This window comes from Xenopus laevis, chromosome 3L (genome assembly GCF_017654675.1).
Source record: "Xenopus laevis strain J_2021 chromosome 3L, Xenopus_laevis_v10.1, whole genome shotgun sequence".
Lineage (NCBI taxonomy): Eukaryota > Metazoa > Chordata > Amphibia > Anura > Pipidae > Xenopus > Xenopus laevis.
The window spans coordinates 156,252,003-156,278,605 of record NC_054375.1 but is presented as its reverse complement, the minus strand read 5'-3'; the positions used below and the strand labels follow the sequence as shown (position 1 = coordinate 156,278,605).

At 44.3% G+C, this 26,603-nt stretch overlaps 1 protein-coding gene across 4 annotated transcripts; it reads left to right on the top strand.

The window, feature by feature from the left end:
• pld2.L (phospholipase D2 L homeolog) lies at positions 1-26,603 on the top strand. Of its 4 annotated transcripts, none has more exons than XM_018253836.2 (25): positions 1-129; positions 7,687-7,810; positions 7,887-8,017; positions 8,103-8,254; positions 8,539-8,638; positions 13,792-13,857; positions 13,979-14,037; positions 14,158-14,250; positions 14,461-14,613; positions 14,735-14,884; positions 15,145-15,228; positions 15,687-15,765; positions 16,798-16,908; positions 17,173-17,346; positions 18,120-18,252; positions 18,558-18,676; positions 18,756-18,863; positions 18,949-19,053; positions 20,053-20,141; positions 20,253-20,366; positions 20,650-20,699; positions 21,574-21,711; positions 22,066-22,219; positions 22,400-22,517; positions 25,167-26,603. In XM_018253836.2, exons 2-25 carry the CDS (start codon positions 7,699-7,701, stop codon positions 25,389-25,391), a joined length of 2,817 nt encoding a protein of 938 aa, XP_018109325.1. In that variant the 5' UTR covers positions 1-129; positions 7,687-7,698; the 3' UTR covers positions 25,392-26,603. The 4 variants fall into 4 exon arrangements, with proteins under 4 accessions (XP_018109325.1, XP_018109321.1, XP_018109322.1 ...); XM_018253832.2 differs by having other exon boundaries at positions 18,117-18,252; XM_018253833.2 differs by lacking the exon at positions 1-129 and adding an exon at positions 3,264-3,414 and having other exon boundaries at positions 18,117-18,252.

Here is a 26,603-nt window from a genome sequence, read left to right as displayed (position 1 = left end):
GAGGAGAGCTGGATAAAGGGTTGGGCTAATTAGGGAGGGGTAAAGGAGGGACAGGTAGGACCGGAGGGCGGATCCGGGGGAAGGAACACGGGATCCGGTTTGAGGTGCAGGAGGGAGCGGAAGTTACAGGTACGTGAGGAGACTCGGTGCTGCCGGTGTATAACGGGTCGGTGCGTGGGGAATTATTGTTGAGGGAGGAGCTGAGTGTTCGGGAGGGGCCCGGCTGCGGGGATGTCAGTGAGTGAGTGCGGGGAGACTATACACGAGTGTCGGGTGATGTAGCTCCGGGGGTGAGAGAGACCCAGAGCGGACTATTTCCTGGCAGTGCGAGGGCATCTCCCTCCTCTGTGTCACCGACTCACTGACTGACACTGACTCGTGTGTGTGTGTGTGTGTGTGTGTGTGAGAGAGAGAGTGTGTGAGAGCGAGGCTTGGGGAAAGGGAAATGTTCGCTGCCGGTGTGAGACTGATGAGATATGTCTGATATATATATGTGTGTGTGTGTATATACATGTATATATGTGTGAGGGCTGTTGGTAAGTGAGGAGTTAAATGAGGGCTGTGCCCAGCAGTGACCAAAAGTGGGAGGAGCAGTGAGTTGTATTGGTCTCCCCTATTTACACTCACATTACTCTTTATTATACACTGACTCCTTCTGAGCAAACTCTCAATTGGTCTTCATTTTATTATACTTTCTCTATGGTTTTACACTTTTTCTTCTGATCCTTTCCAGCTTTCAAATGAGGGTCGCTGACCCCATCTAAACACAAATGCTCTGTAAGGCTACAAATGTATTGTTACTTTTTATTACTCATCTTTCTATTCAGTCAGTCTCCTATTCATATTCCAGTCTCTTATTCAAATCAGTGCATGGTTGCTAGGGGAATTTGGACCCTAGCAACCAGATCGCTGGATTTGCAAACTGGAGAGCTGCTGAATAAAAAGCTAAATAACTCCACAAATAATAAAAAATGAAAACCAATTGCAAATTGTCTCAGAATATCCCTCTCTACATCAGACTAACAGTTCATTTAAAGGGGAACAATCCCTTTAAAATGTAGCAGAAAAATAATTTTGATTTGGGTCCTGAGCGTAAGAGTTAAGTTACGATGTGGGTTTAGTTGAGCAGATTTTTGACTTGTGGGTATTGGGAGGGGGGAGGGGTTCTTGGGACTTTTTGTTGCTGGCTAATTTTCCACCAGCAACAGATTAACCCATCGCTAGTCCTGGCGTTTCAGGTACACAGAGGCCCAAACAGACTCCCCACAGACCCATTATATAATGACTTTTTTTTTTTTTGTTATGGCATCTTACTCCCCTCCCACCCATTATACAGAACCCACAGATTGTCAGGCTGGGCCTGTACAGACTCCCAGGTGAGCTTTGTTTATACAATAACAACAGTGTTTGTGTGTATATATATATATATATATGTGTGTGTGTGTGGGTGAGGCAGGTGTCCCTACAAACCCCCGGACTAATAAATACATATAGTAAGGGCAAAGACAGACGCTCAGATTCGGGGAGATTTAGTTGCCCATAGGGATGGGCGAATTTGATCAGTTTAGTTTCGCCAAAAATTTGACACCGGCAAAATGTCGCCAACGCCCATTAAAGTCTATGGGCGTCAAAATTTTTTTTTAATTTTTTTGACTCGCGTCTATTTATTTTGACGCACAACACCATACAAGTCTACGGGCGTCATTTTTTCGGCGAAACAAGGCGAAAAAATATTCGCCCATCCCTAGTCGCCCAGCAATAAATCGCCTCTTCTTTGGGGCGACTAATCTCCCCAAACTGCCTCCCACCTGCTAGACTGTAAATAGCCGGCGAGATGGCACTTGGAGACCATCGTTTTCCGAAGTCCTTCGAAGTTTCCTAATGAGGCGACTTCAGTAAACGAAGTGCACCAAGTGCCATCTTGCCGGCTATTTACAGTCTAGCAGGTGGGAGGCAGTTTGGGGAGATTAGTCGCCCCAAGGAAGAGGAGATTTATCGCTGGGCGACTAATCTCCCCAAATCTGAGCGTCTGTCTCTGCTCTAAAGCCCCCGCCCTGCTCCTACTTTTCATATGGAAATACAAAACAAACAGACTTTATATGAGGCAGAGGAGGAATGTGGAGCCGGAGATCCCAGCAGAACTGTGTATTGTCTCCCACTGGGGCCCCCTCGCTGCACTTTGTTCTCATGCCAAATCCATTCACCCGTAGCCCAATCTGTAGCCTCCACTGCCCAGGCCTTTAATATTCCGCACGTAGAAATGAGACGGTGTCAGCGGATTTCCAGTAAAGGAGGCCTCGTGTATTGACTGCACCCCCTGCTCCCCGTCTCAATGGATGTTACTGTGTGATGTCATCTAACGACTATGCACTGTCACTTTATGGGGGGCTGCATTGGCCCCCGTGTCATGTGCTGTGGAGGTGTTGGTCTTTGTTTTGTGCTGTGGGGGTACGGGCCCCTGTGCTTCATGCAATGGCACCCGTTGTGCTGCTGTGCAATGTAGAATGGAGGTGACACTTTGGCAGTTGCATTAGGGTTACAGAATAGGGAGTGGGAAAGCTGCAGGGTGTACTAGTTACTGGAACACAATGTTGTTTGTGTGTACAGGTATAGGATCAGTTATCCGGAAACCCATTATCCAGAAAGCTCCGAATTACAGAAAGGCCGCCTCCCATAGACTCCATTTTATCCAAATAATCCAAATTTAAAAAAAAAAAAATTCTGTGTAATAATAAACAGTAACTTGTACTTGATCCCAACTAAGATATAATTAATCCTTATTGGAGGCAAAACCAGCCTATTGGCTTTATTTAATGTTTACATGATTTTCTAGTAGAGTTAAGGCATGAAGATCCAAATTACAGAAAGATCCGTTCTACAGAACGCCCCAGGCATTCTGGATAACAGGCCCCGTACCTGTACATCCATTTAACAGACAAGAGGTACTGGAGGGGAACAAGTTTGGGGGCTCTGCTTAAAGGGACTTATGTAAAACAGAGACCAATTGCAAAGCCGTTACACAACATATCTAATAGGCAGCTTTCCTGTTCCCTGTTGATGTCGGGGTATTTGCTCAGCAGCATTTTTGAAATCTTTTTGTGGGGGCAGGTGAATAAATAGTCTGTGAGCCACGGGCCCTGCATAATTTATTCTGTGGCATCTGAACCCGGGGGAAGCAGAGGTGCAGGGAATCCCGTTTGGCTAGTTGCTCCTGGGAGTGGCGCCACAACGTATAAAGCTCATGTATAATGTATGTCTGTGGGTCAGGAGCTCGGGTTTCTTTGCTCACCTGTCACTTCTCACCTGGGACCTCTCTCACCCATGATGTCCTTCCTGCAGACTTGCTGTTCAACTGCAACTCTCTGCCTGAGCTGAATGTCTCACCTGCACCACTGAACAGAAATAAGGGAGCAGGTAACGGGGTGGGGGAGGGACATGGGTGCTGGGTGACCTTATTGCTTTGAGATCCTTGGAATCCCCCAGAAGAACAGTAAATCCACCTGGGTGGGGCCCATGCTGATCCTCATACTCCCTGGGGTTCGGGCACCTATAGACAATGCTGATAGTGGGTGGGCAGTGGGTAATTAAATGAAATGTAATTAAGGCAATTCTACTCCAGCCCATTAGCCTTGCAAATAAGTTTCCCAGCCTCCCACCCACACTCACTTGGCAGGACCATCATGTTTCAGGGTGTGAAAGGTTTGGGTTGGGTTCACTTTATTAGACCCTCTGTGTAAGGGAGAGAGAAAACACTCAGTGTGAGGGGTACAGAAGAACCCCCATAATCAAATGTCTCCCCCCTTGGACTGGTGCAGCTTATTATATTCCTTATCTGATAAACCCAAAGGGAGACTGATCCAAGCTGGAACAGCAGTGAGAGTGTCTGTCTGTGTGTCTGTCTGTCTCTCTCTCTGTGTGTCTGTCTCTGTCTTTGTGTGTGTCATTCTGTGTGTCTGTCTTTGTGTGTGTCAGTCTCAGGCCCGGACTGGCAATCTGTGGGTTGTGGCAAATGCCAGAGGGGCTGCTATAAGGTGCCATAGAAAGTCAGTATTTAGTGGGCTGGTGGGGCTGTTTGGGCCTCTGTGTGGGCTTATTGGACCTCTGTGTACCTGAAATGCCAGGGCCTATTTTAATTCTCAGTCCGGACCTGTTCTGTATGTCTGTCTTTGTGTGTGTGTGTCTGATTTTGTGTGTCTGTCTTTGTCTGTGTGTCTGTCTTTCTGTCTGTCTGTGTTTGTGTGTGTCAGTTTGTGTCTGTCTTTGTCTGTGTGTCTCTCCTGTGTGTCTGTCTCTGTCTGTTTCTCTGTGTGTGTGTGTCAGTCTCTGTGTGTCAGTCTCTGTGTGTCAGTCTCTGTGTGTCAGTCTCTGTGTGTCAGTCTCTGTGTGTCAGTCTCTGTGTGTCTCTCTCTGTGTCTCTGTCTCTCTCTGTGTCTCTGTCTCTCTCTGTGTCTCTGTCTCTCTCTCTGTGTCTCTGTCTCTCTCTCTGTGTCTCTGTCTCTCTCTCTGTGTCTCTGTCTCTCTCTCTGTGTCTCTGTCTCTCTCTCTGTGTCTCTGTCTCTCTCTCTGTGTCTCTGTCTCTCTCTCTGTGTCTCTGTCTCTCTCTCTCTGTGTCTCTGTCTCTCTCTCTCTGTGTCTCTGTCTCTCTCTCTCTGTGTCTCTGTCTCTCTCTGTGTCTGTCTTTGTGTGTGTCAGTCTCTGTGTGTCAGTCTCTGTCTGTGGGTAGGGTTGCCACCTGGCCGGTATTTTACCGGCCTGGCCGGTAAAAATGTTGCATGATTGCAATGTAAAGTATAGGGAAAAACCATAAAAACATAGGAAGGCCGGTATTTTTTTTTCTAGAAAAGGTGGCAACCCTATCTGTGTGTCTGTCTGTCTTTGTGGGTGTCAGTTTGTGTCTATCTCTGTCTGTGTGTCTGTCTGTGTCTCTGTCTGTCTGTCTCTGTGTGTGTGTGTGTGTGTCTCTGTGTGTGTGTGAGTGTGTGTGTCTCTGTGTGTGAGTGTGTCTCTGTGTGTGAGTGTGTGTGTGTCTCTCTGTGTGTGTGTGTGTGTGTCTCTGTGTGTGAGTGTGTCTCTCTGTGTGTGTGAGTGTGTGTCTCTGTGTGTGTGTGTGTGTGTCTCTGTGTGTGTGTGTGTGTATGAGCAGCAGTGAGTGTGTAAGAGGGGAACCAGCAGTCAGTCAGTGAGTGAGGGAGGAGGCTGACACACACACACACACACACACACACACAGAGACACACATTTCCCATTCCCGTGTGTCAGCCTCTGGGCGTTGCTGTGTTGGGTCGGGTCCAGCAGGGAGGGGCACGATAAGAATCACAGGACACAGAGCAGAGGAGGGAGCTGCAGTCGGGTTGGAGGTGATGGGGGTTATATGGGGGTGCATTGTGTATTGTTATGTGTGTGTGGGGGGGCTGATAGAAGAAGTGGCACAGAGGAGACATACGTGGCACAGCAGGGGGTGAGATGTTGCAGGGGAGGCACAAGTCTGGGGGCCACATCATGTATTATAATAAGAGAGATCATTGGTACAGTTGCTATTCCTGCAGCCTTGACTAGCTAAGGATTGTGGGAGATGTAGTTCAGTAGCTGCTCGGATCTTCTTTGCTGCCCCCAGGGGTGATGGGGGAGGGAATGTGGCGCTGTGCCTAGTACTGTACTTGCTGCACAATCTGAGGCCCAGGCTGTAATTATCACTTGTAATTATTAAACCACTTCAGTTTCTTCCCTGTTATACACCATGTTCAGTGTAGGGTGGGGTCTCCCGGGGACACCATGATGGCACCCAGTCTTGGCTCCTCTCCAATGTGACATATAAAATATTCTCTGGTTGCTACGTCAGGGATCATGGCAACAATAAAACACTATGCGGCTTGGACTGTCTGAGTGACAGTCATTATAGTGATTGCCCTAATCTGAGCCCGAGATAAAGTTAATCTGGGTAATGATAGGCTTCCCGCTGATTATCACTAATTAGATAAGGGACTAAAGGGGAAGTACGGAAATGCTACTTTCCTGCAGTTCCAGAGCAAGTTTGCCTAAGTTGCTGCACAGAATACTAAATGGCAGCTGTTTGCCAGCTATGGAGGTTTATTGGTTACTTATAGGAAATCCGTTTAAAGGGGCTGTTCACCTTTGAGTTAAAGGAACAGTAACGTCAAAAAATAAGTGTTTTAAAGTAATGAGAATATAATGAAGTGTTGTCCTGCACTGGTAAAATTGCTGTGTTTGCTTCAGAAACACTACTATTGTTTATATAAATAAGCTGCTGTGTAGCCATGGGGCAGCCATTCAAGCACAGGATACACAGTAGATAACAGATAAGTACTACTATAGTTTATATAAACAAGCTGCTGTGTAGCCATGGGGGCAGCCATTCAAGCACAGGATACACAGTAGATAACAGATAAGTACTACTATAGTTTATATAAACAAGCTGCTGTGTAGCCATGGGGGCAGCCATTCAAGCACAGGATACACAGTAGATAACAGATAAGTACTACTATAGTTTATATAAACAAGCTGCTGTGTAGCCATGGGGGCAGTCATTCAAGCACAGGATACACAGTAGATAACAGATAAGTACTACTATTGTTTATATAAACAAGCTGCTGTGTAGCCATGGGGGCAGTCATTCAAGCACAGGATACACAGTAGATAACAGATAAGTACTACTATAGTTTATATAAACAAGCTGCTGTGTAGCCATGGGGGCAGCCATTCAAGCACAGGATACACAGTAGATAACAGATAAGTACTACTATAGTTTATATAAACAAGCTGCTGTGTAGCCATGGGGGCAGCCATTCAAGCACAGGATACACAGTAGATAACAGATAAGTACTACTATAGTTTATATAAACAAGCTGCTGTGTAGCCATGGGGGCAGCCATTCAAGCACAGGATACACAGTAGATAACAGATAAGTACTACTATAGTTTATATAAACAAGCTGCTGTGTAGCAATGGGGGCAGCCATTCAAAGGAGAAAAGGCTCAGGTTACACAGCGGATAGCAGATAAGCTCTGTCTGTCTAATGGTGTTATCTGTTATCGATTAGTTAACCTGTGCCATGTAGCCGTTTTTCAATTTCCGCCTTTACTACACAGCAGCTTGTTTATATGAACTATAGTAGTGTTTCTGAAGCAAACAGATCAGTTTTACCAGTGCAAGGCAACAGTGCATGATATTTTCATTACTTTAAAACACTTTTTCATTTTTTGGTGTTACTGTTCCTTTAACTGTTAGTATGATGTAGAGAGGGATATTATGAGACAATTTGCAATTGGTTTTTATTTTTTATTATTTGTGGTTTTTGAATTAACTCTTTATTCAGCAGTTCTTCAGTTTGCCATGTCAGCCATCTGGTTGCTAGGGTCCAAACTACCCTAACAACAATGCATTTATTTGAATAAGCGACTGCAATATAAGAAGGCAAATAACTAAAAAAAACTCTTAAAAATAAATAATGAAGACCAATTGGAATGTTGCTTAGAAATTAGCCATTCTATAATATACTAAACGTTAACTTAAAGGTGAACTAGCCCACAGCCTTCTGAGACGCCCCCAGTAGGGTCCAGTAAGGACGTAGCCTGAAGGCTGAAGGTTATAAAATGTTATATAGACAAGGTGCCCGGTTACGCCCCCTGCTGGTGTTCCTGTTATAACCTCCCCTTTCTTCTTCTCTAGGATCCTCCCATCATGGAGACCCAGAACCCAGTGGATGGGCATCTGCTGCCGGACAACCTGGACTCTGGAGCTCTAGTGAATGACATTGATGAGGTGGATTTCAGTGGTGACGAAGAAGAGGAGGGTAAGAGACCTTCATACTCAAACCATTGATTGGCCTTGGGTAGAATTGGGTCCCACTGACATTCTGTCTCCCCCAGGCTCCGTGCACAGTCCGTTTCTCACCATTTATGACATGAGACCCTTGAAGCATGAAAGGCCCGTGTTCATGAAGGGAGTCCCAGTCATCGCTCGGGTATCTGATACAGAGCGTTACACCCGGGGCACCAAGGTGAGTCTGACTCCGCCCCCTGCAGGGTGGCACAGAGAGAAGGTATGTGGGAGTTGCTGTCTCACGCTCTGCTCCCCTCCCCCAGGTGCGGCACAGCACTCTCTATACCCTCATACTGACCCACGGACACTTCACATGGACCGTCAAGAAGAAGTTCAAGCACTTCCAGGAGCTTCACCGGGACCTTCTCCGCCACAAGATATTTATCAGCTTCTTGCCCTTTAACCCCCTGTCCCGGTGAGTCTTGGTTTCCTCCCGGGATTAATGGCCTGACGTCTATTTCAGGTTCTTGTCCCGTGGGTGATGGTTGGTTTGGTGGTGGCACAAGAGCCAGTTTAGGAGCGACAGTTGCAGATAGTCTGGTTATTCCATAGTCAGCTCTAGTCTGGCTCTTTCCAGTCCGTGCGGCCCAGTCCGGTGTTTTCTTCCGTCACTGAGGCTCAGGGCTCTGGTATGTGATGGGGCTCGGCTCAAGGTTACGCCATTGTTTTTGTCTCAAATCCTCGTGTTTCATCTTTCAGTTTCCATGTGACGAGGTCGAGGATTGAAACCACTTCCTCTGAGATGCCGTCTCTCCCCCACGCCTCCGGTGAGGCCTCTCAGAGAATGGCAAGCAAAAAGGTACTGACTGCTGGGAATTGGTCTGTTAAACTCTGGAAACGCTCTGCCCTGGTATTATAGCGAATGTGGACTGTCTCCTCTGAATTGTGCTTAGTAGGGATCTCTCTGTACAGACTATGAGCAAACTTAGGGGACTGTTCCTGCTGAATTGTGCTTAGTACAGGGAATACCTATGCTGCCATAGTTTTATGGGATCTCTCTGTACAGACTATGAGCAAACTTAGGGGCTTTTCCCGCTGAATTGTGCTTAATACAGGGAATACCTATGCTGCCATAGTTTTATGGGATCTCTCTGTACAGACTATGAGCAAACTTAGGGGGCTGTTCCTGCTGAATTGTGCTTAGTACAGGGAATACCTATGCTGCCATAGTTTTATGGGATCTCTCTGTACAGACTATGAGCAAACTTAGGGGGCTGTTCCTGCTGAATTGTGCTTAGTACAGGGAATACCTATGCTGCCATAGTTTTATGGGATCTCTCTGTACAGACTATGAGCAAACTTAGGGGGCTGTTCCTGCTGAATTGTGCTTAGTACAGGGAATACCTATGCTGCCATAGTTTTATGGGATCTCTCTGTACAGACTATGAGCAAACTTAGGGGACTGTTCCTGCTGAATTGTGCTTAGTACAGGGAATACCTATGCTGCCATAGTTTTATGGGATCTCTCTGTACAGACTATGAGCAAACTTAGGGGGCTGTTCCTGCTGAATTGTGCTTAGTACAGGGAATACCTATGCTGCCATAGTTTTATGGGATCTCTCTGTACAGACTATGAGCAAACTTAGGGGACTGTTCCTGCTGAATTGTGCTTAGTACAGGGAATACCTGTGCTGCCATAGTTTAGTAGTAAACTAAAGGTAAACTGAGTAGTCTGCAGCATTTGAATTAACTGTGTGTTGTCAGACGGTGCTGAGTCTGCATCCTCTTCATAGAATCTAGGGAAAGCAAAGCAAAGTCAGGGTGAATGTCTCGAGCCTAATCTGCTCCTCTAATGACATCAAAGAGGGCCTGGCTTTCCATTGGGCAGTGTTGTGGGAGGAGCCTTGCTAGACATTTGGCCAATGACCTGCCTGTGGGAGTGATGTGTGGGTTGCAAAGCTGTGGGTTTCGGGCCGGCCGACACATCATCCCGAGGGATCCAGACATTTTTCCTTGGTGGGTTCTGGCCTGAACTTTACCACCCACTGATCCCAAATTGTAACAGTTTAGAGAGGCCTAAAACATGAGAGAGAGTGAGAAATCACTAATTAAAACATTATAGATGTAACGCTTTCTTGGCCTATTCTGCCAATTAGGAGTTAAGGGTGACCAGCTAGGTAGTGAGGATGGGTTACATTGCGAATCTTCACCCAGGGCAGAGCCTTCGCCAAATGGAAGCTTCCCCTTTAAACTGTAGTTAAACTACAACTCACAGACATATAAGTGTAAAGATAGGAAAATGGACGCCAGGAGGTTCTTAGATAGTAAAACAGGAGTACAGGTATATTATGCCAGAGGCAAATGACCACAGGTTTACTTACAGAAGATATAGGACACAGCAGGTGGAATCACTTTGGACATTACAAGGCTCACAGTCAGACAGATGCGACTCCCAAAGGATATTGCAGATAGGTGTACATCAATTCCCAGTTAACCGACGTTGCCAGTGAGGGGATCGGGATCGATCAGGTAGGGTACAGGTAGTCCTTTGCTCACCTAGATGCCAAACAGGCCTTGTGGGAAGCTACTTCCTCCTACAATTCTCGTTGGAGCGACAACTGCTCTTTCTGCTACACCTCTCTGTCTCACTCTCCTAGAGAGACTATAACAAGATCTTACTATATTAGCTGGTCCTCGTTCACGGGGTTACCTGGTCCCCGACTTAGCACCAAAGGTGTCAGGTCCCTCTGGGGTAAAAGCTTACTGGGGCCTATGGTGATCCCAGGCTCAATGGGGATTCACCGAGCAGCAGCACCAGGAGTCAAGGAGGAAGAGGCCACTACCTGCACAGCACTATATAGCAGTGTGGCAGGGGAGTGTCATTACACTCTTTGTCCAATAGGTGTGGGTGTTACACTTTACCAGTTAGAAGGGCTTGGCCCAATAACAAGGGAAAAGAGAACTACATACAAAAGGTAGGGGATTAACTCTATAGGGATAGGATATCATATAGGTCCCTACATAGAGAAATAAGAAAACTAAACATTTTGGTAAAAGTGAACTTCCCCTTTAATTTGTCTTTGTTCCACAGTGCTGGGATACTTTCCCTAGTGAGTTCTTGTCTCATTAGAAACCTGGGAACATCACTATATTATCAGTGTGTGTGTGTGTGTATATATATATATATATATATATATATGTATGTCTTATCAGTATAAATATGTGTAGCTCTGTGGCCCCTGGGAGTGGTGAGGCTTGGGGCCAAGAGAAACTTGCTATACAATATATACTGTTTACTTTCCCGTACTGACTGGGTGAGTGAATTCTCTCTCCTCGTCTCACCAGTCTGTGCCCTGAGAGCAGGTTTCCCGGAGTCTCTGTTATACAAGAGCTGGGTGTGGCCAAGTTGGCATGTTAGGCTGGCAGATGTGAATCCAGTATGGCCACACCTACTTTTACTCTAACTGCCAGTTGAGCTGATCTGCCTGGGAGAATGGGCCACAGTCCCAAATAGTGGGCAATGTATTTACTGAATATGTTATGTATTGAATAATGATTGCATGGGTTGTGATTGGTTTATCTTGATTGATGGGCGGGGTTTAATGCTTTTAAGACAATAACTGTGTCCCAGGACCTTTAACACCTATAAATAAGAACTGTTAAGGTGTAAGTTGTACATTTTATATTATAGTTATAATTTTTATTTGCATGAGAGAAATCAGCTTTTAAAATATCCAGAAAGAGGTGTTTGTATTCAACATCAATGTACCTTCCCCACAGCTGTGGCCCCAACTTCATTGCACTCGGCACAGACACCAAATGTACCCCAGTTACTTACATACGACATTAACAACTAGTCTTTTCCTGAACCCCAGGTTCTCTCCTGGTCCCTTGTATGGATCATATATATTTATCTGTAACATTGTTATGAGCTAAGGGGGCCCAGCCTGAAGGTCAGTTAGGGGGAGATTTGGGGTGAGTGCTTATTTGTACCCTGGGTACCCCTGGAACTATAGCAGGGTGACACCCCAATGTTTCTATATATCTGTAACCTTGTTATGAGCTAAGGGGGCCCAGTCTGAATGCCCTCTAACCAGTTTAGTTGCACTTAGTCTCTGCACTCTCTCCAGCTCATTTATATCCCTCTTAAGGACTGGAGTCCAAAACTGCCCCCATACTCCAGATGAGGCCTCACCAGGGACCTATAAAGAGACACAATTATGTTTTCATCCCTTGAGTTAATGCCCTTTTTTATACAAGACAGAACTTTATTTGCTTAAGTAGCCACAGAATGACACTGCCTGGAATTAAACAACTTGTTATCCACAAAAAATCCCAGATCTGGAACAGTAATGCCAAAAAATGAGTGTTTTAATGAGTATTGACCTGTTTGCTTCAGAAACACTACTATAGTTCAGATAAACAAGCTGTTGTGTAGCAATGGCGGAAACTGAAAAAAGGCTATATGGCAAAGGTTAAATAGTGGAAAACAGATAACACCATTATGTTCTACAGAGCTTATCTGCTGTGTAACCTGAGCCTTTTGCTGCAAAGTGGCAGTATCCTGCATGGAACCTATAGTTCTGCACAATTTAGTATCCGTAGACAGAGGGTAAACTCTTTGGTTGCGGAGGCTAAAGGTGGAGTTCTTAGGATTACCAGCTGAAGGATCCGCAGGAATATTGGAACAATACAATGTCATTTACATGGGTACCGATTCAATAACATCTGTGCCACTGGCAGTGCCACCTCTCTTGCACCCTCCTGTGGTGTCCTGCCTGACAGCTCCAGGGCTACAACAAATTTGCTTGCAGTATACTATCCATATCCTGGCCTTTGACATTCCCTGTACAGGTGAACAGTGGTGAACAGGCTGCTTATCATGTAGAGTAGTTTCCCCTGCTGGAAAATAGCAGGGACAGCCCAGCATCTTGTTTACTTATTTCATTTTTTCATACATCGATTTTTTTTTTTATTCATAACAGCACTGGTCCAATTAAAAACTGCCCCATTTACCACCACTCTTTGTACTTGGATAGACAACTGGGTGAATGATAGATTACAAATATTGAGTTCCAGTCCAATATTCCTTAATTTAATCAATAAACTTCTGTTTGGTACTGTATCAAATGCTTTAGTAAAGTCTAAGTAGATCACATCCACAGCCATCCTGAAGGTGAAGTTCCTGCTCTCCTCCTGATAAAAGGCAACTAAATTAGTATGACCAGATCTGTTGCTCCTAAAACCATGCTGGCACAATTTCCTAATATTTTTATTTGCAATGTGTTCAAGTATTTTATCTCATACTAGCTTTTCTACCACTGATGTCAGACTAACTGGTCTATAGTTTTCAGGCTGAGAAAATCTCTCCGCACCATGCTAGACCTCAATGAATCCTAAAATATTAAGTAAAGCCAAAGTAAAATAATCACAGAGCTTAGCTCATTTAGTACCCTGGGATGAATACCATCTGGTCCAGGACCTTTCCATATTCTAATTTTTTTAAATTTCCTCCTGAGTAATCAATAAATATATTATAAGTTTACAAATGGTCTGCTAAAAAGGAAACTTTCATTAGCTGGTTCCTCAGTTGTGTAGAAAAATAACCGTTCAGAGTTCCTGCTTTTTCCCTGTTTATCATTGGCCAACTCACCCTCCTCTGATATTAAAGGTCCCACCCTTCCTACTTCATTTTTGTCCTTTTTTAATCTATTTAAAAAATGATTTTGGGTTAATTTTACTCCTCTCTGCAATACCCTTTTTCATATCTATTTTAGCTTTTTCACATGCTTTATTGACCTCCTTGTACCTAAAAGCTTCAGCTGCCCCAGCTAACTTGAATGTCTTAAAAGGATGTCTTTTATCTGTGGTCCCTGGTGATTTTTGAAGACCAGTTAAAGATTAAGGAGTAGGAGTGGCAGCTGCTGTCAGTTATGCCTGAAGACCGATGAATCCACCATGGAAGGACCAAGCCAACAGAGAACTCACACTCCCTTCTGTACTTTGTTGCAGGCTTATCTGACTAACTACCTCAATGTGCTGCTGGAGAAGTCCTTCTATAGAAATTACCATGCCATGGTAAGCCTGCATCTTCCTCCTTGAGGAGTGGGGTGCTGCAGACCATATTTAATATTTCCAAGCCTTCTGGATCGCATCCCTATCTTCATACCATCATTTACATATTTTTTTTTTTCCACAGAGGGAGTTTCTGGATGTTAGTCAACTTTCCTTTGTTGCTGACTTGGGACCTAAAGGACTGTGAGTTGATTGTAGTAAACTTTACTATAGAGTAGCCATTCAGTAGTTTTTGGTACCTGTTGATGGATCTCAAGCCTCTCTTACAATATCCCCCTCCTCTAACAAAATATCCCTTTCCAGGGAAGGCTTTATCGTGAAACGCTCTGGAGGACATCGCATTCAAGGACTCAACTGCTTTGGGCATCACCAAATCTGTTACCGATGGTCTAAGAGGTAAGTCCAACTGGAATTGTCTTGCAATGACCTTAACTTCATTATTTTTGACCTTCACTCCTATATCTTTCAGTTCTTACCTTCTCTCCTTATCATGCCTCCTTCTGTAGAAGACAGAAATTAAGCAAAGCTTTCCATAGTGCTCATTTGCAGAAACATAGGAAAAAGAGGTATCGCTGACTAAGTAGAATTTTTTTTTCCTTTATCCAGGTGGCTGGTGGTCAAAGATTCCTTTCTGCTCTATTTGAAGCCAGACACAGGGGAAATATCTTTTGTTCTACTCTTTGACCCTGGATTCAGTATTGATATTGGAAAAAGAGCTACAGAGACAAAATATGGAGTCAAAATTCAGAACTTTACAAGGTAAATGGGGCAAACACTTTATTATGATGGATGAACGTTTGGACATAGCAGAAGACAACCAATCAAACAGGTTGTGGTGTTTATTTAAGTTTGTCCTTATGGAAGTCCCCAATTCCCACAGGGCACTCACATTAAAGTGCAGTGGATACCGTCAGGCCAGTTGGTGGGGTCAACAAATCCGCAGACTCGCTGAGGATCATGGGAAGGATTTCTTAAGCCGGCATCGATTTGAAGGTTTTGCTCCAGTCAGGGAGAAAACTCAAGTGAAGTGGTGAGTGTTATAAAGCAGAATGACCTGGCCTTCAACTGATGGTGGCCCTTCAATACCTTCCCTTCCTTTCATTTTGGAATCCTAACCCTCCCCTTTCATATTGAAGCCCTTCCTTTCTGGGGACACGACCAGGACTGAGGTTTGTCTTTTTGCTAAAACTTAACCAATGTCCATGCACATTTAAGTGTATGTGTTGTTGCTGCCCCCCCCCCTACAGTCTCTTGTGTCTTACTTTTTCTTTTCACCCTTTCTTTCTGCAGGTTTGTGAATGGCGCCACATACTTTGCTGCAGTTGCTGATGCTCTCATGCAGGCGCAGGAAGAGATCTTTATCACAGACTGGTGGTAAGAGCCCCCCATTCGATGTGGCTTTTGCACCTCACATTGTAATTTAGGAGTCTTTAATGTAATATTTTCACATATATGAGTACAGCTTCTCTGTAGTACTACTGGTGCACATCCTTGTAGTTCAAGGCCACCATTATAAATCATAATGGGCCCATACTACTTAGTTGGCAGGGACCTCCCTGTAAAATTAAAGCTCAGTTAAAACATGTAAAAGTAATTGAAATGCCTGGACGCTCCCCCCCCCCATTCACCCCACTATGGCCAGAACACACCCTCGATCTGCACAAAAGCAGCCCACTCCTGTTGCAATCCCCCGTCCCCTTCTGAAGATTGGACCTTGGCATCTCTTGGGAACTCCTGTCAGGTGACTTTGGTCTCCTGAACTTGGGTCCATCCTGTCTTCCCCTGGTCATAGTGACACCGATGTGAATATTTTGGGTACTTGTGTTCTGCAGGCTCAGCCCTGAAGTTCATCTCAAACGCCCGGCGCAAACTGATGACTGGAGACTGGATATTATACTCAAGCGCAGAGCGGTCAGTAGATTGTGCAGTTGCTACAGCATTATTTGTGTGCTGCATCGGGGTCAATGCACAGGCATCAGTACCCGATGTTGTATGTGCTGGGAGGGATCAGTAGAGGAGGCTGTATGTGTTTGGAGGGATCAGTAGAGGAGGCTGTATGTGCTGGGAGGGATCCGTAGAGGAGGCTGTATATGCTGGGAGGGATCCCTACAGGAGGCTGTATGTGCTGGGAGGGATCCGGAGAGTAGGCTGTATGTGCTGGGAGGGATCAGTAGAGGAGGCTGTATGTGCTGGGAGGGATCAGTAGAGGAGGCTGTATGTGCTGGGAGGGATCAGTAGAGGATGCTGTATGTGCTGGGAGGGATCAGTAGAGGAGGCTGTATGTGCTGGGAGGGATCAGTAGAGGAGGCTGTATGTGCTGAGAGGGATCAGTAGAGGAGGCTGTATGTGCTGGGAGGGATCAGTAGAGGAGGCTGTATGTGCTGGGAGGGATCAGTAGAGGAGGCTGTATGTGCTGGGAGGGATCGGTAGAGGAGGCTGTATGTGCTGAGAGGGATCCGTAGAGGAGGCTGTATGTGCTGGGAGGGATCCGTAGAGGAGGCTGTATGTGCTGGGAGGGATCCGTAGAGGAGGCTGTATGTGCTGGGAGGGATCCGTAGAGGAGGCTGTATGTGCTGAGAGGGATCCCTACAGGAGGCTGTATGTGCTGGGAGGGATCCCTACAGGAGGCTGTATGTGCTGGGAGGGATCAGTAGAGGAGGCTGTTTGTGCTGGGAGGGATCAGTAGAGGAGGCTGTTTGTGCTGGGAGGGATCAGTAGAGGAGGCTGTATGTGCTGGGAGGTATTAGTAGAGGAGGCTGTATGTGCTGGGAGGTATTAGTAGAGGAGGCTGTATGTGCTGGGAGGTATTAGTAGAGTAGGCTGTATTCGCTGGGAGGGATCCGTACAGGATGTTGTATGTGCTGGGAGGGATCAGTAGAGGAGGCTGTATGTTATGGAAGATCAGTATGAAATGTATACAAACTATCAATGTTCACTTTCCAGGAGGCCGGAGTTCGTGTGTGTGTGCTGCTCTTTAAGGAGGTGCAGATGGCACTGGGGATTAACAGCGATTACAGCAAGAGAGTGTTAATGCTCCTACACCCCAACATCAAGGTGAGAACCATGCAAGGGTCCCCATCGAACAACACTAATCACATTGGCTCCATTTGCTCTTCATTCAGAATAAATCTTATTAGTCTTTTAGTAATCCATGTGCAAATGGGACTTCAGCCTTGGAGAACCTCATCCTCATACTCACACCTGTTTGAACTGTCCAGAATATGCAGACACACTGCTACACTATGACAGACAGACGCTTAGATACAGGGCATTCAGTGGCAGTGCCACCTCCTCTCACACACCATGTTTTCCCATCAGGTGATGCGCCACCCAGACCATGTGTCCTCTGTGGTCTTCCTGTGGGCTCATCATGAGAAGATGGTGGCTATTGACCAGTCTGTGGTTTTCCTGGGAGGCCTTGATTTGGCCTATGGCCGGTGGGATGATCATGATTACAGACTTACAGACGTGGGGCCCACAGTACAGCAGCAGGTAATGGCACGTAACCTTGATCCTTATCCACCCAGTTACATTGGGGTAAGTTTCATCCTTTGTGAACTGAATTTACTGATTTGGGACTAAAAGTGCTGTATTTTATATACACTACCAGACCAGAGATTTAGGATCCCTATAACAATGATCCAGGGGAGGAGCTAAGCTTAGGGATCATGGGATTTATGTTGAAATATACCTTATTATTTTAACTACATGTATCTGATATCTGCACTAAATATTGCTGTGTATGAACCTTCTCTGTACCTCCTTGTTCTATAACTCCTCCTACTGCTTCATATAACTACTATTTCTCCAAATACCCCTCCCTATAACTCGGGGGTGTAACTACAGAGGAAGCAGACCCTGCGGTTGAATGGGGGCCAGGAGTGTAGGGGGTCCAGTGAGGTCCTAAATAATGAGCAATTTTAACTTATTTTGGTAGAAAAGATCAACTTATCAATATTTTGGGGCTCTACATTGAATTTGCTGTGGGGCCCATTGACCTCTAGTTACTCCACTGATATACTGTAACTCCTCCTATTTGCTCCATATACCCCTCCCTATAACTCCTATTGGTCCATATAACCCTCCCTATAACTCCTCCTACTGCTCCATATAACCCTCCCTATAACTCCTACTATTGCTCCATGTAACTCTCCCTCTAACTCCTCCTATTCATTTACTCTGATCTTTCATTTCCTTCTCTCTGTCCGTCTCTTGTTGCCTGTCTCTCGGTCACTGTAAGGTCGCATGCTGCTGTCTCTCAGCAGAACACTACCACGGGAGGAGATATACCAATGGATGAGGTGCAACAGTCTCAGAATGTCGCTCAGTATTGGCTGGGGAAAGACTACAGCAACTCCATCTACAAGGACTGGATTCAACTGGATAAGCCATTTGAGGGTAAGTGTTTATCAGGCCCAGCCCGAGGTGGAATGGCTCATTGCGGTGTGACTGAGGGGGAGGGACAGATACACGGCTCCTCTTGTCTGTGTTGTGTTGCAATTGGTGAGAAGTTAAAGGTGACCATCGTTGGGCCAATTCTGTGATGTATCCTATTGTTCAACTGCCAGTCCAGACTGAGTGATTCTAAATAAGGATCCATACACCATTTTTTGGATCAACCTACCAATTTTGTTTGTGGGCAGCTTAAGGGGTGCAATACTTTTCTCGGTATTATTCATACACCTTTACATCTCTTGGATAAGATTTTATTGACAGAATCAAAAATCCCAGAATGCCTTGGAGGGATGTGGGAGCTGTAGTCCATGGGAAAGCTGCTAGAGATGTCTCCCGTCACTTCATCCAGCGTTGGAATTACACCAAGGTGAGCAGTAGGCACCTTTATTCCAAATACAAACATTAGCACAACGTCCTCTGATACATTCTCCCTCTTTCTTGCTCAGACAATGAAGTATAAAACTACTACGTACCCCCACCTGCTCCCCAAGTCCCTCAGCACAGCAGACAAACAGCACTACACCGTCCCTGGATGTCACACAGCGACTGTACAGGTGAGACAGTCTTACACTGACGTGTTCTTCATCTCATTAATCTTCATTGCATTAAATATAACAGACTGACACTTTACCCCATTAGGTACTGAGATCAGTGGATTGGTGGTCGGCCGGTTGTACCGAGAGCTCAATCCTCGGTGCCTATTTAGACTGTATAGAAAATGCCCAGCACTATGTTTACATAGAGGTGAGGCTCTCTTTCCCCTGACCAACCCATCCGATTCATTTCCTATTATTTCTGTTTAAAAAATTATCATTTTTAGATGTCTTTATAATAATGTTTTCCTGCAAAACTCCTGTCCTAGATGTTGGAAACTATAGGCACCTGGGGCATGTGCTCCCATACCTGTATTGTGGGTTTAAACTGGTTTCCTATGAGCCATGCTGCTATTGTCACACTGGCACTGTATTGGCCTGCCTCTCTCTGATTTACATTTTATTAAACAATAAAGTTTATTGGCTGAGTTTATATAACTCCCCTGTGCCACAGATTCAAATGCCTGGTATTCAAGTTAATGTGTTGCTAATCTTGTTGGGCAAGAGGTCAAGCAATGGGATAAAATGGTAGCGGGGGAGCCCATTAGGGATACTCTTGGGTACAATGTCAGGGGGGGTGTAATGTGGGGATCATAAGGCATGGCAAAAAAGGGAGGTGGTTGCAGAGGGGTCAGTAAGAGAGAAATGAGAGGTCAGAAGATATGGAAAGCAGAAATGGAGGTTGAAAGAAGTGCACAACAGATGGGGAAAGAAGGAACGTGAAGTGGGGAGAACATGAGATAAAGAGAAATTTGGTGGAAGCTTAAAAACATGGAGAAAAAAAGAAATAATGGGGATAAAATTGCAAAAGAGAGGAAGAGGAGTTGGAAGAGAGGGAAGAGAAAGGAAGAAAAGACAAGGAACGAGAATAAAATTTGGTAATGAGATGCAGAAGAATAAAAAGAAGGAAATCGAAAGCTGTGGAGAGTATGGCAAACTAGTAGAAGAAAGAGAAGATGAGTGAGATTTAGTTTGGTTGAATTAGTTGTATTTAGTTTGTAGAGTCTGTGGCCCCCATTGAGTCCCTAGCAACACCTTTCATGCATGGGTTATATTATCATTAAAAAAAAGACTATCTGTCCCAGGATGAAATGTTAGGCCTGATGCCTCCAAGTCTTTCTTGCTCTGACCTTCCCTTCTCAATCTCCAGAATCAGTTCTTCATTACCTGTGCTGATGGGAGGACGATCCTAAACACTATTGGAGATGTCCTTGTAAAAAGGATACAGCAAGCTCATAGGTAAGCCACTGGTTGTGGATCACTGAATTACAGGCATTGATAAGGTGCCCTAGGGATATTTTCTAGCTTTGAGTCTTGGTGTAGAATAACAACCTGTTTCATTCTTTGCAGTGCCAAAGCAAATTTCCGGGTCTTCATTGTCATTCCCTTGCTTCCAGGATTTCAGGGGAACATTGAGGTGGGAGGAGGATACTCCATCCAAGCAATACTCCACTACACTTATAGGTACTGATGCTCTCTCCTCCTCCTATGCCATTGGGTCACATTTCCACCCTCTATAATTCACTTCCATTTTCTTAAATTCCATGTTTTGTCTGAATGCCATGATTAAAAGAGGCCTCATTCAAGTGAAAAAAATGATATCCTCTTATACACAACATTTGGAAGCACATGGACATTTCTTTCATATACAAAGTGTTATTTATTGATATATCTCTGATCGATAGAATATTAAACAAGGACATGTATAAGTATATGGTGGTGATTGTAATTCTGGTTTCTATTTCAGCTCTATTTGCAGAGGAGACAACTCCATTATCTCTCGACTCAAAGAGACCAGTAAGTAATGATGGGGGGGGAGATACAATATTAATTTAAGTGACCCCTTCTATATATATCCTCTCTAGTCAGAATCAGATATTCTCCACAATGGGACTGTAGAGGATTGTAGTTGATAGCTTGAGTAATGGAACCCCAACAGGGACTCATTCCATTGGGGCTCTTCACCTATATCACCCTTTTGCCTGGTCTGGTAATTGACAGCCTCCAAGAATTTAGATCCAGTTCCTTTGCCTTGTTTGGTAGAATCATAACTATGTTGTACAAGGTTGCTCATTTAGAAGAGAGGATAAGGTGGAAGAGAACAGCAGTAGCAGGAAACAGACTAGAAGAAAAAAGGGAATCCTGTGCAACAATTTAGGCGCAATGAGGGTGCAGCCACAAAGTTCATACATAGGGAAGATTTCCACTGTGTTAGAATTAATGATGTTATTCTATGTAGCCAGGCCCTCCAGCCAAAAAAGAATCTAAGCTCTAACCCATGGGGCTGTGGGAATGGCTCCCACCCATAACTGATCACCAACAAAAGCACCTTCACCTCCAATGTGCATGCCATGTGCTGGTTGTGAGTCTTCATTGGCCAGATTAACAAGAACACACACAAAACAAGATGTGAAGAGCCAAGAGTGGGCAGGCTCTTTGGAGCCCATTTTCACAACTGTTGTTTTAGTGACAACATGATGGCATTATCACCTTGAAAGGGGCACAGCGATGACATGGTAGGTATCTATCAGTGTTGAGGGACTTCCCAACAGTGTGAGGCTGATAAATAAATGTAAGGGAGTGCTTGCCATTGTTTTTGTTTCTAACTGCCTATTCCAGATAATTCCTAAATATTGGGGCTCTATTATCTATGTCTCTCTTTGCCACACAGTGGGGGAAGACTGGAGCAAGTACTTGTCAGTGTGTGGCCTTCGTACCCACGGGGACATGCCCGATGGCTCTCTCGTTACGGAACTTGTTTACATTCACAGCAAGATGCTTATCGTGGATGACAGGAGAGTTATCATTGGTAGGTGATGGGATTGAGTGGGGTTTCTCATCAGGAAGGCAATGGTCAAATTATTATTTGTCCAATAAATGACCAGCCAAACAAATTCTCTGGCCCTTCTGTCTACCCATGTGCATGCAGGGCTGTCACCTTTTTATTCATGCAGAGTTGTCCAATCAGGACTCTCTTTATATCCTCGGAACCTGCTTTGCTCTCTCTGTCCTTGCTGCATGCTGTTTCTTCTGTTCTGGTGCACCCAAAGCTTTACAAAAGCTGCTCAGTGGCCTCCTCCATGCATCTGTGTTCTTTGGAAACAAGGAAGATAAGGGTCATCTTGGTGGTTCCATATCACATACAGTGTGTGCCATTCTGCAGGCTCGGCCAACATCAATGACAGGAGCATGCTGGGAAACCGAGATAGTGAGCTGGCTGTGCTGGTGGAAGACACGGAGTTGGTGAGCTCAATGATGGATGGACAGCCGTACCAGGCGGGGAAATTTGCCCTCAGCCTTAGAATGGACTGTTTCAAGTAAGTGGCCAGCCTTATATAGACACACACTATGCTAAAAATGTTTTACTTGGCCAAAAGTTGAACCCGATGGATGTTTCTTTTTCAACCTCACAGCACCAGTACAGTGTAGGCAGCAGCAACACCAACTCTCCTACACTGCTAATGATGTGTAACTTGCTCTTTGTTCCTCTTTTCCAGTACCATTCTAGGGGCACGCGCCTCCCCTGACATTGATGTGTCTGACCCAGTTACTGACCATTTCTTTAATGAGGTTTGGAACCAGACAGCTGCTACCAACACCAATATCTATGACCAGGTATGTGAAAGATGGGGGGCCTGAGACATATCAACATTGGTAACCATAGTGGAATAAATCTCTCACTTGCAAGAGATGATTCAGTCATTTAGTAGGTCCCATTTGTGCTGAAGCTTGGGGAGTAACCATGGGTAAGTTAGTCCAGAACCTGGCTGCTTTTTCTAGCATATGATATGAATCATTTGGCCCATAACACCTAGCATATAGGTAATGGTTGATAGAACCCGAGGGAACCTCATGTCCTGAGCCAAGGTGTGTATGGTTTCAGTATTCTGTTAAAAAAAGTCCAAAAAAAAAATAGCCCATAGCATATGGAAAAAGCTTGCAAATAAGGTTTATACAAGGCCTTTCTGGGATTATGTACAAGAGATACCTGTTTTTATATTGGGTAAGCCAGTCTCTAGTAGAGATTAGTGATTTAGTGATAGTCTGTGGATTTTGTTGAGCTATCTGTCTTTTGCCATGCTGAATGGCTTTTAGCTTCTATCCACTAGGCTTTGAAACTGCCATAAAACAAATATAAGTGTATTTGGGGTAAGTGAGAATGGAAAGTATTAGATTTCTGGATTTAGGGCGAATAACTGGGCTTTAAAGGCATTGTAAATGGTATTGGGGTGAGATTTGTATTTCTGAGTGCGTTCAAGATAGGAGAGGAGCGATGAGTTAGATTAAGATCTCCAATTATTAGATATTTTGATGGGGCCCAGAAATGAAGTCCTGTATAGATCATAAACAAGGGAGATTAGATTTGCTACAAATGGGAAGTCTAGAAGATTGAATGGGTGGTTGAGATTTGTAGAGGTTGAGCATAGCTTGCTATACCCTATAGGGAGTTAATGGAGAAGAAGGCAGTTTTGGCAAATCTACCAGTTGACAACATGAGAAGATGGCGGTACCCATAATGAATTCCAATAGCAGGGTATGAGGAAGTGAGTCTTAACTGTAGAGATTTGTAAGGAACCGGCAGCATACAGTAAATAGTACAATTGTGTAGCCAAGTAATGATAACAAATTTGGAAGTGCTAAACCTCCAGTCTCATATGATGCTGTTAATTTTCCCAAAAAACATACAGGGGAAAAGCTGAGCTAGTAAAAGTTTAAAAGCCGGTGAATTCCCTACCACTCCAGTTGAACTGAAGAAGCCACTAGGATGCGTGGTGAAATGTTTTCAAGAAAAACTGTTTATTAAAATTTTATTAAAGCTCAATTTTTTTTCTGGTTGAGTTTTTAAAGGGGAAATCTCAAATTTTTAGAGGGAAAAAAAACAAAATTTTTACACCCCAAAGCTGCTAAAAATCCGAAAATACTCCAGCTAAAACCTGTCGAGTTCAAGTCAATGGCAGATATCCCTTTTACAATTTGACGATATGATCTGGCCTGGGTTTTGTACGATAACCCGAAAAATGCTGGGTTTTCAGACGTCATCGCAAAAAAAAACGAGCGATTCGGTCTTCAAATCCAAAAATGTTACAGGATTCAAATTTTTATTCAATTTTGTCGAGACTTTTTCCACACCGATTTTTTTCAAGATGATTATTTGATAAATGTATTAAATTTGTGGATGGGAGTTAGGTCGACTTTGTTTTAATAAAGGATAACCAGATAAAATCGAGTTTAAGTAAATATACCCCCCTAAATGTCCAGTTGCTTTTGACTTTATTCTACTAGATATTGTATAGCATGGCCTAGATGAGAATCTTCATAGACAATTCCCCATTCACTTCTGAGAGATGTTTGGTTAAGGTCTAATACCAGTGTGAGGGTAGGTAGTAAGAACCAGGAAGCAATGGTGGTCTCTATCTCTTCTTTTGAGATTTGGTGGTACAAAAAAATGACGAGTCCAATTGATATCATTGGAACAGGTATAGGTCTAGAAAGTGGTTTTGTTGTGAGTTGAAGTATGTACCTATAAAAGTGTAATTTATACAGTAGAATTTGTCAAATTCTTGCTGTTGAGTGACAACCTCTCTAATGACATAACTAAGGATTCTAGCTACAGCTCAGGAGATTGGTTGCATCTTGACTAGGAAGGTGAGGGGTTGCCTTTCTTATCACTACTTAATGCTGAGTTGGGTTTCATAAACTAGAGCAAATATTCTGGTTAGAGATTTGGGATCTGATTTTGTTCTGCCTGGGTCAGTTCTTTTCAGCTTGTTTAGCTGATTGGAAATCCCCAGTCAATTTGAAGCCGTTTTTGTTCTTTGATGTTTTTGCCGCTCATGGGTACCCACAACTCTGCAGTCCAAGTCATAATATGTGTTTGATTCCTCTTCATCAGTGATCCCCAACCAGTAGCTCATTAGTAACATGTTGCTCTCCAACCTCTTGGATGTTGCTCCCAATGGCCTCAAAGCAGGTGATTCTTTTTGAATTCCAGGCTTGGAGGCAAGTTTTGGTTGTATAAAAACCAGGTTCACTGTAAAACAGAGCCTCAATGTAGGCAATTCACATAGGGGCTACCAGATGGCCAATCACAGCATTTGGCACCCCAAGAACATTTTTCATGCTTGTGTTGCTCCCCAACTCCTTTTTCTTCTGAATATTGCTCATAGATTCAAAAAGTACCCTGTTATTTTAGCTGTGGACCAAGATAAAAACCAGCTTTTTTGGAACTGCCTAATTCCTTTCATGCTTTTCTTCATGTCCCAGATTTTCCGGTGCCTCCCCGCTAATGCAGTGACAAGTAACCGCACGCTGCAGGAGTACACTGCCGTCAAAAACTTGGCTGCACTAAACCCCGGCCAGGCTCGGGAGCAGCTCCCTGGCATCCGGGGCCATCTGGTGAATTGTCCTCTGCATTTCCTCTCTGGGGAGAATCTCCTGCCCCCTCTCAGCAGTAAGGAGGGACTGATATCATCTCAGGTTTGGACATGAGCCCTGGGCACAGCAGCTTCAACTAATGCACTTTCTTCTTTAGACTCCGCACAATATGCTGGACTAGTCTCTAGAAACGGCACCCAAGCTGCTCCCTGAACTGCACAGAGTATTGCACTAGTCTTTTCATCTCTCACATACTATCCATCATTCCACTGACTGCCACCTTGTCCATTACTATCTGTCACTCACCATTGATATAAACATGCCCTGAACTAATGTAATCCCAGTCCTACACACTCAGTATCCTGTACTAAACCCAGTTCTGCCCACACCATATACTTTACTAATCACAGTTCTACACACTCCATATCCTGTACTAACCCCAGCTCTATACATTTGCTTTCCTGTACTAATCCTAGTTCTACATGCTCAGTATCCAATACTAACTCGGCTCTACACATGCACTATCCTTTACTTATCCCAGTTCTACCCAGTCTGTATCCTGTACTAATCCCAGTTCTACACTGAGTATCCTGCACTTATCCCAGTTCTACCCACTCTGTATCCTGTACTAATCCCAGTTCTACTCTCCGTATCCTGCATTTATCCCAGTTCTACCCACTCTGTATCCTGTACTAATCCCAGTTCTACACTTACACTCTCCTGTACTAATCCCAGTTCTACACTTACACTCTCCTGTACTAATCCCAGTTCTACACTTACACTCTCCTGTACTAATTTTAGCCCTACATAGACTGCATTCTATACTAATCCCAGTCCTAGGGATGCACAATTCAGCAATTGTAGGATGTAGGCGAATACCAAATTCACTATAAAAGATTTTGGACAAATCACAAGTAATATTAATGATCTATAGTCATAATCATTCAAGAAATCATGTGATTACTAAGGTTTGAATTCGGTTCAGCCAGGCCCTCATGTACATCATGTACTATTCTGTACACAAATAAAATGTTATTGTGTACTTATAACACTACTACAGTTGTAGTGTCTTGTACTCATTCAGTCTTACACTAATACGGTTTTATTAAAGTGCCGTACATATATCATTGTGTACCTTAGTGCTCCACAATAATCTGTATGTATAGCCTATGCATATATTAATATATATAGAGAGAGAGAGAGAGCAAGAGTTAATTCTGTCTTCCATGCTATATCTCCTGCAAGGGGTTTGCACCACTCTTTCCCGGGTGGAAATAAAACAAACATGGTCATCTTTGTAGACAATAAACTTTGTACTTATTTTTA

Excerpts from the sequence above, each read along its gene's own strand:
- pld2.L (XM_018253832.2), top strand. The coding sequence starts at position 7,699 with ATGGAGACCCAGAACCCAGTGGATGGGCATCTGCTGCCGGACAACCTG. Across the intron at positions 7,811-7,886 it reads TGGTGACGAAGAAGAGGAGG|GCTCCGTGCACAGTCCGTTT; the intron begins GTAAGAGACCTT and ends TGTCTCCCCCAG. Across the intron at positions 8,639-13,791 it reads AGAGAATGGCAAGCAAAAAG|GCTTATCTGACTAACTACCT; the intron begins GTACTGACTGCT and ends ACTTTGTTGCAG.